Source organism: Haemaphysalis longicornis, unplaced genomic scaffold, assembly GCF_048455015.1.
Source record: "Haemaphysalis longicornis isolate Haplotype H1 unplaced genomic scaffold, Haemaphysalis longicornis Haplotype H1 scaffold_12, whole genome shotgun sequence".
Classification (NCBI taxonomy): domain Eukaryota; kingdom Metazoa; phylum Arthropoda; class Arachnida; order Ixodida; family Ixodidae; genus Haemaphysalis; species Haemaphysalis longicornis.
This window is the reverse complement of record NW_027526225.1, coordinates 21868702-21883018: the sequence shown is the minus strand read 5'-3', so window position 1 is coordinate 21883018 and position 14317 is coordinate 21868702. Positions and strand designations below refer to the sequence as shown.

General features: G+C 50.6%; 1 protein-coding gene across 1 annotated transcript; it reads right to left on the bottom strand.

Moving 5' to 3' along the window:
* Window positions 1-10008: 10008 nt before the first annotated feature.
* Window positions 10009-13801, bottom strand: LOC144161529 (uncharacterized). Its single transcript, XM_077692188.1, has 3 exons — window positions 13762-13801; window positions 13180-13197; window positions 10009-10814 (listed from the first exon to the last, which is right to left on the bottom strand). The coding sequence occupies exons 1-3, from the start codon at window positions 13799-13801 to the stop codon at window positions 10009-10011; spliced, it is 864 nt and encodes a 287-aa protein (XP_077548314.1).
* Between the last annotated feature and the right edge of the window lie 516 nt (window positions 13802-14317).

The following is a 14317-nucleotide window of genomic DNA, read 5'->3' as shown; positions in this document are numbered from 1 at the left end:
CCGAAGGAGGCGGAACCCGCGAGGCACCAGCGGCACTGCCCCGTTGGCCTCCCCAAGCAGTCGACGTGGGTGTTCATGGGCAACAGCGGCTCCGCTCAACTCGTCTCAGCACCGGATTGCACGGGCGAACACGCACCAGCGGCTTCGCCCCACTGGCCCCGTCACCATCTTCACGGCGCTGCGCTCAGGGAACTGACACCCGACTGCCGCAACGATCTGGTCCAACGCAGCAACAAAAAGTGCAATAGGCCTTTGAGAAATTATAGGGACTGATAGATATAGCGCGAAAACAATGTTGTAGTTTAAGAACAGAAAGCGATTTGGAGAGAGAGAGAGAAACATCTTTAATGAACAAGTGAGGTCAGCCAGGCGGGTATTTCCAACACCTGTATTGTCTTTTTTTCCTTACCTCGCATCATCGAACGTGTTACTGAAATTGTCGGTGCACGCATGGCCGCCCAAATTGAAGATGCCATAGCAAAAGTTTTAAACGCCCAAGCCCAAACCCATGCTCCTCTCGTCAAGAGCTTCCAACTTCTCACAGAACGCCAAGCCAAATTTGAACTCGCCCTCCAACGCAACCCGGACAGCCTCTCCCTTTCCACTGATAGTCCCCCCAAGAAACCCAAGCACCACCCGTATCATGCCTAACATCCCCATTGACACCATAACTGTCTATCAATGGAACTGCCGCTCGTTCAACAGCAAACGTCATCAACTCTCCCTCTTCACCCAAAACGACCCCCCCGATGCCATCGCCCTGCAGGAAACCAACACCTCCACCCCCGCCTATCACAATACAACGCCTTCACGCAAGATCCCCAATCACGCACGGCCATCCTCGTTCATAACTCCCACCCGGCACAACCGCACCGCCTCAGCCAAACCATCCCCCACACCTTCGTCGAAATCATCTCGACTCGCCCCACACGCCCGAGCGTATACATCCTCAACATCTACAGCCCCCCCAACGACCACCTCAAGACCATAGAACCCCTCTTTCAAGAAGCGGTACAGATAGCTGGATCCCACCCCCTTCTTGTCCTTGGTGACTTCAATGCCCCTCACGTGACTTGGGGCTACCGCTACGCCTCGAAGAAGGGTACCGCGCTGCTCCGGGCCTGCCAAAACCATCACTTCGTCCTCCAAAACGACCTTACCATCCCGACTAGAACCGGCAATAGCGTTAGCCGTGACACCATACCCGATCTGACCTTCACCAGACACTGCCCCACAGCCCAGTGGCACCGGCTTGACGAAAACCTCGGCAGCGATCACTACCTCATAACCCTCCGCGTACCCTTCGTTCACAAACCCCTCCGCAGAGGCACCGCACGCCTCACGAACTGGCCCAACTTTCGCAAGGATCCCACCTCCTTACCACCCATTGGCGACAACCTGGACGACTGGGCACAGGCCCTAGAGCAGAGGGTTTGCGCCCACACTCAATCTATAGCCCTCACAGACGCAACGCCGGTGGCTGATCCACACCTCCTCCACATGTGGGATGCCCGTCGGGGCCTTTCTAAAAGATGGAAGCGCCAGCGCCACAACCACACCCTTAGAAAACGTATAGCCCGCCTGAACCAAGAGATCCAAACGTACTCCAGCCAGCTTCACAATCAAAACTGGCGGGACTTCTGCACCCGCCTGCAAGGTACCCTCCACACCCGCAAGACCTGGCACCTCCTCCGCTCCCTCCTGGACAACCACTCTACTCAACGTCAATCAATGCATCGCATCCATCAACTCATCCGCAACCATTCGCAACCCCCTCGCGAGCTTCTCCGCACCATCAGGCAGCATCTCTTTGGTGATCCGGTCACTCATCCCCCTGCCCCGAACCTTCAATACACCGGACCCCCCAACGCCGACATGGACCTCCTCTTCACCATGACCGAACTCCACGCCATTCTTGCCCGCCTCACCCGCAACACCACCCCGGGCAGAGACCACATCACCTATAGAACTATCCGCAACCTCCCGGGCGACACCCTTGAAGACCTCCTCACCTATTACAACAGCAACTGGGAAGCCGGCACGTACCCCTCACAGTGGCGTCACTCAGACATCACCCTTATCCCCAAGCCCAACAGACCTGTCTCCGCCACCACCCTCCGACCCATCGCCCTCACCTCGTGCCTCGGCAAGATCTATGAACACCTAGTTCACCAGCGCCTCTCCACCTACCTCGAAGACCGTAATCTGTACCCCCTTACCATGTTCGGTTTCCGCCAACATCTCTCCACCCAAGACGTCCTTATACAAATAAAAGAACAGCTCCTCGACCACCTCAGCCGTGACACCCCCAAAACACTCCTCACCCTCGATGCCAAAGGGGCCTTTGACAACGTTACGCACAAAGCCATCCTCGATAACCTCAATCACACCGGTTGCGGCCACCGCGCCTACCAATTCGTCTCCGCGTTCCTGCGGGACCGCACTGCCACCCTCCGGCTCGGCCCTCTCCAATCCCCTACCTTTCACACCCCTGCCAAAGGCACACCACAAGGCTCCGTTATTTCCCCCTTACTCTTTAACATCGCCCTCCTCCACCTCCCCAGTCTCCTGAATGCCATCCCCGGTATCTACCATGCGCTTTATGCCGATGACCTAACTATATGGACTACCAGTGGCTCCAGCGGCGCGCAACAAGACGCCCTCCAGCAAGCCATCGACACCACTGTCGCCTACCTCCACCCCAGAGGCCTAACGGTCGAACCAAGCAAGTCTGCCCTCCTCGTTCTCCGAGCCCGCACCCGCGGCCGCCCCCCACAACCCACCCCGGACCCACAAGTGACCATCCACGGCTCTCCCATTCCCCAAGTCACCTCCCTTCGGGTACTCGGAGTTCCTTTTCACCACGACGGCTCCGGCGCAATTCTTCTCCCACAGCTCCACAAAACAATCACCCAACTTACACACCTCATTCGGCGCATCCGCGGCTCCACCTACGGCCTCAAAGAATCCGACACCTGCAAACTCGTTCAAGCCCTCCTCATCAGTCGCCTTACATACAGCTGCCCTTTCGTCAACCTCAAGACACAGGAAGCTAGCAAGCTGGACGCTCTGATTCGCAAGACCTACAAAGCAGCCTTAGGCCTCCCTACCTACACTTCCAACACACGCCTCCTCCAGCTTGGCCTACACAACACCCTCACAGAAATCTTGGAAGCCCAACGCACTTCCCACCTGCACCGACTCTCCCTCACACCGGCTGGTCGACGGGTACTTCAGGTCCTCGGACGCACGGCCCCTGCCACCCCACACGCGCCCCAACGTATCCCCCTCTCCATTCGTCAACGCATCCACGTCCCTCCCGTCCCCAAGCATATGCACCCCATCTACAACCAAGGCCGCCGCAACGCCCGCGTCCGATTCCTCGAAAAACGCTACGGCTCGGATCCCAACACCCGCTATACCGACATCGCGCAGTCCTCAACCCGCCACAGCACCACCATCGCAGTCCTTAACAACGAGGGCCGCCTCCCCACCGCGGCCTCCTACCGCCACATCCCCACGCTCACCGCCGAGTCCCTCGCCATCGCTCACGCTGCCCTGACCCACTGCCACCAACCCTATCTGACCATAATAACCGACTCGCAGCAAGCGTGCCGCCTCTACCAAGCCGGCCTCGCCCCGCCAGCAGCCATTCACCTCCTTCAACGCCTCCCTGAAGACATTGACCTCTCCATTGTCTGGACCCCCGGCCACTCCGGCCTGGCAGGGAATGAGGCGGCCCACGCCGCAGCCCGCGCACTTATTACCCGGGCACTTCCCTCGCCTAGCCTCGACCAAATAACTCCCCCACCCCCAGACCCAGCAGCCCCGACACCTCTCGACCCCCACGTACAACTCCATCCTCTCCCACCACACAAACTCCCGACGGCGATACCCGCCCCCCCACCCTTCCCTCACCGCCCAACAGGCCTACATCCTCCGCCGACTACAGACCGAAACATACTTTAACCACATCATTCTATCCCACATTTCCCCTTCTCTCTTTCAACCCGACTGCCTCCATTGTCACATCCCTCTCAACACCTACCACCTCGTCTTCTCCTGCCCCCAACACCCACATCCCCACCCCTCCCCTTCCCCTGAGCAGTGGGAGTCCGAGCTGACCAGCTCCGCACCGGAGCGCCAGGTCGCCCTGGTGCGGCGCGCACTGGAGGCAGCCCGGACAAGAGGCCTCCTGGACTTAGGAGGCTAACCACGCCCTTATACCCCTTCCCTTTAAGCTCAATAAACGTTTTGCCATCCATCCATTCGGAATACCTTTACCTACCTAAAAGTCTTATCTCCACTTGATCCCTTTGTGTCCGGACTCCATTCTTTTACCGAGGTGACGCGTGACACTCTGTAATAAATATTCTCTCTCGCTTGCTCTTATCGCAATTGCTGCGTGTTACGGATGCCGTGGGAGCGCCGGGGCGAACTTCAAAGAGGTTCTGGTTGGCATTCGTTGTCCACTGCGAAAGCGCTAAGTCAATACATGGCCAATAATTGGCATTGCCAAACGTGATTAAGTTCGTCAAGAGAGCACCGAAAGACTGACGTCTGCGGATAAAGTTTAAAAAATTGCGCCCACCTCCCCGCGAGGGGAACCCTGTGTAGATGCGACGCATCGTGGGGTTCACTTGGTGTTTCCGTTGGATTGATTCTGAAATCGCGTGAAACGTGTCGGGAACGCGTACGATTATGATGTTTTATGATTATTATTATGTTTTATTGGCCAATCTTTGTCAATCTCTCTAAGTGGTATGCTTGGGGCTTCGCTGTTGCAACGACCTTTACTCCATCATTGTTGCTGTAAGTGGGAGCTTTTCTTTTATTGCAAGTGTTAATCATTTCCCCATCATGCGTTGTATCAGTAGCTTCTTGACGTAGTTTGAATGAGTCAAGGATATAAGGCGCGTTCGTACCGTTTCATCCTGTGTCGGTTTTGTGGCGCAGTGGGAAGAGCACCATGTACCTCGCGTTCCGCCCACAGGGTCGTGGGATCGAAACCGGGCGCCGCTAACTATTATTTTTTTTATAGTGTAGGGGGAGTGGTGTGGACGAGAGAGGGGCATCGGGGAGGAGAGGGGGTGAGCGGCGGAGAGCGCAGCTCGCGCGGCGAGGAGAATGGGGGAGGTGCGGACGACAACGATGCCGACGCTGCATGGACAAGGCGAGTGAATGAGATGCAGTCGCATCTAAAAGCGAAGCGCGTTGTTCGTGCAAAGCATGCTTCTTAGCTATCACTACAGGCGCGCCTCGCGATTAGCACTATTAGAGAGTTATAGCAGAGCGGACAACCGGTACGGGTACGGTACCCGGTAAACCTGCGCATTTGCACAACCAGTTCTTCCTGCTCCGCGCACGCCCAGTAGTGCCGGTCGCCTACCGTGTACCATACCGAGACCGGTTCTCCACTCTTCTATAACTCTGTATTAAGAGTGATCGCTAAAGTTGAAGCCTGAAGCGCCCAGCACGCAAACTGCTTACACGGAGTTGTGTGCAGCAAAGAATGTACAAAGGTAGGGATGCGTACGCTGGCGCTAGTTTTAAACTGAACTGTCTGCACGCGGCCTAAGTTCCCATGGCGCTGATATGGTCAAGTGCACGGTGGTGTTTTGACGCCAAAAATTTGAATTTCATCGAGAAGTGATGACCAACTGTATGTTTTTATTCAAAATACCTTCCAATTAACCTACGTAATTGGTTTTGGCTTCGAATTATCTAGTTATTCCATTGAATTGCAGGTATAATTGCCGAGACTATAATATTCCTTCAAGTTAACGGAAAGTTTAATTAAGCGCCTTTTAATTATCCAGAGTCGATTGTATCTCGCTTGCAGCGTATTGACCGGACGTAGTCCGAACGAGTCCAAGGAACACGACACGATTGTTATTCGCGATTTAAGCTATTTTCCAGTTCAATATAGTAATCAAATTTGAAAGGCCTGCAGTGTTATTCTAAAAGACGAACATGAGGGTGCCTGTTTTACGCTGTTTTCTAGACGCTAATAATTGGAATGTCTTAGGAGCAGCGGCTTCATGTCATTTGTACTAAAACCTATGATATCGCGTTAGATGAAACTCCCCCCCATCATGTAGCCGCCTCAGCAGTCAGACTTCATTTATATATTTCGGGTCCTCTTCAGCAAAACAAGAGTAACAGCCATTTTCTGTAACCATTCTCATCTCGTAGATGTTCGCATGTTGACAACAAGCGAGTATTCCTCAACGTTTACCATGTGACCGTGAATCACCTAATTACGACAAGTAAATGAACTCGCCGTGATGAAAGACCTCTAAGGCCGCACCATAATTTTTTCCCCGAGATGTCTACGCTGGATTTAAAGCTACAGCGGTTTCCAAAATAAGTTGGGACTTTGTCGCAAAGCGCATTCTGTTGAATGACCGTGCTGACATAACATGGGAAAGTAGAAATGCCCAAGAACGAGCGAGTAACAGCTGCACTGTAACAAAATAACTTTATTGCCACCTACTCGCAAACAAATTGGGTATAACAAATACTTGAAATTTTCCGGCTTGCCCCAGTTCCTCCGTATCAGATTACCATGAAGTTATTGAGGGCAGTGCAATGACGTTTCGCACAGCCAATGTTGGGGGCAAAAGCTTGCTTTGTGCGCAGTTTCAAGTTTATAACTTTGTTCTACCAGATCATGGCCATTGAAATATTCCTTTGAGGTGTATGGGCAGTAACTTTGGACATCTAATTGCACGCAAAATGTCCGGAGTTTCATTTCCAAGTTTACTCCTTGGTCAGTGCGAACTATCACTCTTCTCTTGGGCATTGACTAGGTTCCCGTCCAATTATATTTTTGAGCAGGGAAGTTGGGGGTGAATAAATAATAGCAGACTGATTGTTCGTTGACCTTCCGTCTTGCACGCCAACTGGAGGTTGGGGTGGCTTCGCGCTCTTCGGGGTATAGGACTTCTCGTTGCCATAGTAAAATGAGGGCCATGGAGACGAGGTTTGAAGTATAACAACGAAACGTACGCACGCATATTTACATTTGTGCAAGAGCGTAAAAGATGGGAAAGAATCGGGATGGATGACCTGGGAACAAATCCCTCTTCGGCGACTCCGATGGTGCAGCGCACCGTACACCAAAATACAGAAATACTGAAATATTCGTCCACTCGCGGGGAAGGATTTTTCACGTACACCCTCGAGTCCCTAATCCCTCCGTCGCCCACGCTGTGCGCTTCGGCGTGTTCTTGGAAAACCGTGCCTTGAACTCCTGAATGGGTTGCCTTGGCTAGCGGGCACTGCAGCGCGTAATCAAATTACTGTAGCGGTGGCCCGATCCAAGTGCAGTAGTTCTAGGCGAGAACCCGTGGAAGCCTGCGCCATGCACGCCCCTTCCCCCGTTCCCATGTTGGTTGGTTGGTTGGTTGGAACCAAAAATCAGTGGCGCGTACCCACTCTGGGGGATTGGCCAAGTCAGATTGGGGAAACTGGTCAAGAATTCAAACTAAGGGTAAAATAGAGCTGTGGAGTGTGAGGGAAGTGATGTTGGCAATTTTGAGGGAAAAAAAACATAATATACTGAAGTAAAAACGATACTACACGTACCAGAGAAAGAAAGTACGAAGTGTCTTTCAACAGGGTAGGCGACCGGATTGTGAAATAAAAGCGTGAAGGGCGCGACAAACATCCCCGTGGCAGAAACCTAAACCCGATGCCCCAAATGACAGTAAATTCGATACAGACAAGGAAAGACCCAGGCGCCGGAGGGGAACCTCCAGGAATCGATTTCGGATAGAGGAGAACCGCCGGCAAGACAGCAAGAAATGTTCGATTGTCTCCTCCTCTTGATAAAACTCACATTGTTCCCATGTGCCAAGAGCAATTCGTGGAGGGACAGGTGGCTGACCCTTAGGGCGAACGTCCTTTGGAATTCACAATCCCGAATTTGCGGTACAAAAAAAAATACAATAACACAATTGTTTTGGGGGCATTTTTACAAGGCCTTTTCGGCGCATGAACACACCATTACACGCACAGTTAGGCACCCACACGTTCCAGTGCAGGGCGATTTCGGTACAAAGAGGAAATTCAAGCATTGATGTTAGGAGAAAAGAAACAACATAGCGAACAGCTGCAATCAATTATATGTTTTATGTTATTAATATTTATTTTCTTTGTATCGCATAATCAAAAGGGCATTCAATTTCTTCGAAACGATTTCTCCGGTAATTGTGTATTAAAGAGGGTTCATCAATCGCGTTGTATTGATTTGTCTTTGGGAAGTATCTCAAGGGTCTATTTTTCTAAAAAACAGCATCTGGGGTCTTATTGTAATATTTGAGGCATAATTACGAGCCCGCATATTTGTAAACGATTAAAATTGTAGTTATTTATTAAGAATCGTTCCTCGATCCCCTTTCATTTATTTACGTTTCTTGTAAATGTTCTTTGAGTAGTATCGCTAACTACTGAAGCGAATTACTGAAATTGCGAATTCATGACGATTTTGTTATGCCCTCTGCTTATTTTTCTAATTGCGAAATGTATGCATATCTAATTCACAGTTGAGGTCTAATTGTGGCCTGTACAGAAGCACTACCAGTTCAATGTTGAAAAAATCTTGCAGTCAATTCTGGTGAATTCTGGTTAACCTTATTTGATTTCAACTGTCCCCACTGGACGGCGCAAATGACATGTTTTCCTTTTTAAAGCTCTGCAGGAGATTACTACAATGTTCACCAATAAAATAATTGTATCGTAAACACTTAATCCAAAGTCAAAGATTGAAGCTGTTTTAAACCACAGCAAATACCCCGGAGCAACAAAGTTTTGCGCTAATTTGTTTTGCGACCTATTCGTCAGATGTCCCTGCCAGAAACATGGGGTCCATCAAGCCTGTAAACGTACATCACACGCGGTGTGCTAAAACGTGACCTACTGTTTTCAACGGTGAATGTAAACTCCGGCTTCCCGCAACAAGGTAAGTGGTAACGCAAACACGGTAACGGTATGCGAAAACTCCCTCTTTAATTGACGCTATTAGCGCCCCGCGTTTCAGAGAAGCCGACGTCGCGGGCAGAGTTAACCGCGACAGAAAAATTCCGCAACGCCACCTCGCGGCGGCCACTTAAACCCCATAGATTGTAAGGCGCTGCGCCATCACATGTCGTGCGAGCAGAACCGGAAAGGTCTTACCACTCTCGGGCGCCGCACAAATAAAAGAGTGAACATTGTTGCTCGACTATTGCGCAATCGCGCGACTCAGCAGAGTGACAAGTCCTGATACGATGCAAACAGGGCCCGATAACGCTACGGCGTTCCACGGTCCGCGGCGAAGCTTAGCGTCCTCCTTTTTCTTACCACAAGTTTACTTCGCTGCTTTGAATTGCGGTACCGGTGTGGTATATATCCTGCTTGCAATTACGGTCACCTTTCTGGCCAACCCGGGTTTTTAAAGCGAAGCTCTCTATGCCTCACCGATGGCGTGGGTCGTCCGTGTTAAAACGCACTGCAGGAAAGCCAGCTTTACAGGATTGGTCTCACAAGACGATGATGATGATAAGAGAAGTAATATAAAGCGCTTCAATATCAAAACGCTTCCCATGGTCGGAGTCGAACCCAGATCCCTGACGTTATGAAGGCGATGTCTATCCTATTGCGCCATTCCGACACGGTCAAAGGAGCTTCGCGTTTTAACAACTTCCTCTTATGAAAGCGGCTTTGAATTGTGTGCGTGTGTGTGTTTGTGTGTGTGTGTGTGATGGGGCCACCGTTTTAGTTGCTACTGCCCTTATATTATCACCTTTTTAGTCCGTATATTCTTGTAAGTGGCATTTAGAACGCCTGCTACCGGGACAGGAAGTACAGTTTCTAAGAGAATGAAAAAGGAAGATGTCAAAGAACGCCAACTTTATTTCTCGTACCCCCCAAGGTTCTTTCACAATAAGTTGAGCTAATTTAGTATAAATGTTAAGCTTACATACGGTTTGGTGACTAGATTTAGAATAACACTTAATTAATAGGTTAGTTAGCATTTGCCGACTCTGCGTTGGCATTGTCGGCAGGGGCATTGTCTGACCGGGCAGCATTGGCATTGTCAGCGTTGGCGTTGTCAGCATTGGCGTTGGCGTTGTCTGCGTTGGCATTGTCAGCATATGCCGACCGGGCAGCATTGGCATTGTCGGCATTGGCATTGTCGGCGTTGGCGTTGTCGGCGTTGGCGTTGTCGGCGTTGGCGTTGTCGGCATTGGCGTTGGCGTTGTCTGCGTTGGCATTGTCAGCATATGCCGACCGGGCAGCATTGGCATTGTCGGCATTGGCATTGTCGGCGTTGGCGTTGTCGGCGTTGGCGTTGTCGGCGTTGGCGTTGTCGGCATTGGCATTGGCGTTGTCAGCGTAGGCTGACCGGGCAGCGTTGGCATTATCGGCGTTGGCATTGTCAGCGTTAGCGTTGGCATTGTCAGCGTTAGCGTTGGCTGACCGGGCAGCGTTGGCATTATCGGCGTTGGCATTGTCAGCGTTCGCATTGGCATTGTCAGCGTTAGCGTTGGCTGACCGGGCAGCGTTGGCTGAGTCGGCATTGGCGTTGTCGGCGTTGGCATTGGCATTGGCATTGTCAGCGTAGGCTGACCGGGCAGCGTTGGCATTATCGGCGTTGGCATTGTCAGCGTTAGCGTTGGCATTGTCAGCGTTAGCGTTGGCTGACCGGGCAGCGTTGGCCGAGTCGGCATTGGCGTTGTCGGCGTTGGCGTTGGCATTGTCAGCAGCAGCGTGATCCGCGTGCGAGGCTTCACGGCGGGCAAACAGTGACCAAGCTTCCGTTTCCGTCACTGTTGAAAGAAAGAATGAATACAGTAAAACATCTCTACCGCATGCGTTGCTGCGAGGAAGAAAATGTACTCACGAAAGGGTACTTAGTTTTGGGCGGTATCAGCAGGGGAGGGGTAGCCATTAAACAATTTAGAGGATTCCGAGGCCAGTGCGTATTTAACCGTGGTTTAGGCCGGATTTCAGCGCGGTGTCTCCAGTTCCTGTCTCGTCATTAGACGTGACCTCAGAAACCACGTGTTTATACTAATCCCGTAATACTACACTACTCAAGCGCAATACGCAGGATTTAAGATACGGCGCATGTTTTCCGTAAGAGGCGGGTTACATGTGCGGAGAGAGGCACGAATAATCGCACGCATTCTTTCCCTTTCCGAAACCGGTCTGGCAACCTTCATGCAGACTCCTGATGGCTGCCGGATGGTTTACGGAAAGAGAAAACGCATGCGGAAAATAGCGCAGAGTTGCAGAGCGCCGTCGGCCGACAGCGGCGTCGCTCCGTCGGCGCTGGTTACCACGTGACCACCGACGGGACGTAGGGGTGGTCACGTGGTAACCAGTCCAGCGCCCGCGCTCTCGAGAGAGATATGTATTCCACTTTCCGTTGAGCAGGGGTCAGGAGAACGATATCGAAGTCCCTTCTTGGGGAGCGAAGTAGTGGAAGCAGCGGTAGCGAGGGCGGACAGTTTGTCGCAGCACATAACCAGCGCGTCATCACACCATCCATTGCTCATGCCCTTTGCGCTCTGCGGTACGGCAAATATGAGGTGCGTGTGGGGAGAACGAGAAGTTCCCACACGCGTTTTCCCTCTCTGGAAACCAGTCCGGCAGCGGTTACAAACATGCTTGAAGGCTTGAAGACCGGTTGCGGGGAGGGAAAAAAACGCGCGCCGAAACGCTTCGCTTTCCGCACATGTGTTTGGCCCTTCAGAATAATGCGTTGTGCGGCGGACAAAACGTGCAGTCCTCGGCAAAAACAGTTTTTCAGCCTCTGCTGTTGTCTGCCGACGGTGGCCCGGTGCGGCAACCAGGTGCGGCTAGTCTCTTCGTAATGTGATTGACGCCGTCACGGAGACGTGCATTGACCCGCACTGACATCGACCCCTTCATTTTAAAAGGCAGTTACAAATTCGCATGGACGGAATGGCTTCAATGAATATTTTAACGCCAAGAAGTTTCCCAATGTGAGTTTGACCGCAGGTGTCAATCCTACAAGAAAAGTGTTCACCACAAGTAGTCAATTTCCTCAAAACAGGTTTTGTTTTGTGAAATATCAACACAGTGCGGTACGAGCGACCTGAAAGACGAATGGTGCTAATCTTAATCTGCCTTTTACCCTGCATTTTCTCGACTCAGCTAAGTGGATAATACCACTCTGCTTTTACATGTGGAAATCGCCTTCAAGGATCTATGTATTCGACTGGAGGATCCAGTGGAAGAGGGAATTAGCGTACGAGGACAAGATCTTGATCGCAAAAATACAAATCAAGAAAAAAAAAATTATGTAAGCATTGCTTTGTGCAAAGAAAGCGAGAACATTGCAGAACAGTGGATTTGTACATACGGCACAAGAAGTCATGGCCTGGAACATTATGTGTGCCAGACGTGAGATCCTTGTTCACAGAACAGACAATTGAATGCAAAATAATGCTACGTACTATTTCCACGCTTGATTTCCTTCCAAATGGTTTGAATCACCACTGACATGTCCAACATGGTTGCATCCGTCTACCTCTTCTACAATTTCATTCACTAAGCTAAAAAGCTTAGTGAACATCGAGGCGGCCTTTTCCTTAAACTGGTGGAGCCTGATGCTCATTTTATTTATTTTGAATTGGTTTAAGTCTGCGATAGCTTTGTTGGTGCGGGTGTTGTCCTCGATTTTTTTGTTTTTTTAATGTGTGGAATAAAGGACAGGAATTAAATGGGATTAAATGGTTGTATCTCTATACCTCTCCCAGAATTTCCTTCACCAAGCTAAAAAGCTGGATCTCTGATTGTCTGTCTAGCATTACCTCCAGTTTCTAATATTTATCTCTAAGACTACGACCGGGCCCTTAAAGACAGTTCGTAATACCCTATTTTAAGGTCTCCGGACTCACTGAGCACACGGATGTCATCAGCAGATAGTATTACCATTTTCACCTATCCCTGACTTTTCACAAATAAATCTCCCACGCATCCTGTCACACAGGCTGTAAATAATATCATAGAAATGGTGCCTGCTAGTCTTATATCCTTCCTGATAGGAAACTTCCGGCTCTGGGCTTTTCGTATGATTACCGGGAGCGCCTATCGCTTGCGGTGTTTTCGAGAAGCCCTATACAAGCTATGCTCTCTAACTGCTTCGATGCCAAGTGCACTTACCAATAAGCCCCATCATGACTGCAAAAAAAAACAGAAAAAAGATTGAAGCCACCAAATCAGACAGAAATTTATATAGTCAACTGCAGAGTTAATTTACGATCGAACGTCACATCACCAAACTTATTAATATACTTCACTATGCTACTTGAGCCCATTAATTATACCATTAAACAAAGAATAAGTATTCGATAATCTTAAAAAGCAGTTATGATTAATTTAATTAACACAATTAATAAGGGTTGTTTGAACTGAAGAGAATATCGAATAACAAGGTCAACTGACGTAAGCGTTCATGCAAAAAATCTTAATCCATCGAAATTTAAAAAGAAAGCACTGATACTTAGCATTTCCTTGGTGGTACTACGACCTGGTGGTACTACGACTTGGTGGTACCACGACAAACTGGTGGTACCACTACTTGCATGAAGCTCAGTGCGTGGCGTACTAGTTTAACGTCAATGTGATCTGGACTGGCACTTAGGCTTAAAGTTCGCACTTTACCGCAGGTCGTAGAGTAGAACTGACGCTTATGCGTAAAAGAAAAAAAATCTAAATTAGTCTTGGCTTGCATTTGGTACCCACCGACCAGTCCGAAGACAAGACAGAGCGAGAGCTTGGCCATTCTGGATGCTGTGGTTCGTTAGCTCGAACCGACCGATGGGGCTTCTTGGAGGTCTGGTAAAGACAGCACGTTCCACAAGCCGCCTTGGGACTTCTTATATATTCCACACTGCCCCGCGCCAAGCCATCCTCTACAGCGCCTGGAGTCCTGACAGCTTCGTCGTAATCACGATGGCGTCATTAGACGGAAATTTACGGGGGACACACACATCCGAGATGGATAACTCGTCAAAGCCGGGGATTCTTTTTTCTTCCCCCCTTTTTTTTTCTTGCGCGTGCGTACCTGAAATTTCCCTTCCTCTCTTTTTGTTTTACTGGTTCATTGCGGAGCTCTAGTGCAATCTCGCTGACCCCATCGTTCCGGCCCTAGTAAAACGCAGCTCTAGTAACCCGAACGGTTGACCGGCGGGCGATGCGAGGAGCACGTGTCTTGACTCGGCCCCTGACATATACGATTCCCTCTCGGCCAAAGATGGGAGGAGAGGTGGGGTAGGGCGAGGAGTCCAGAGCTGGACGC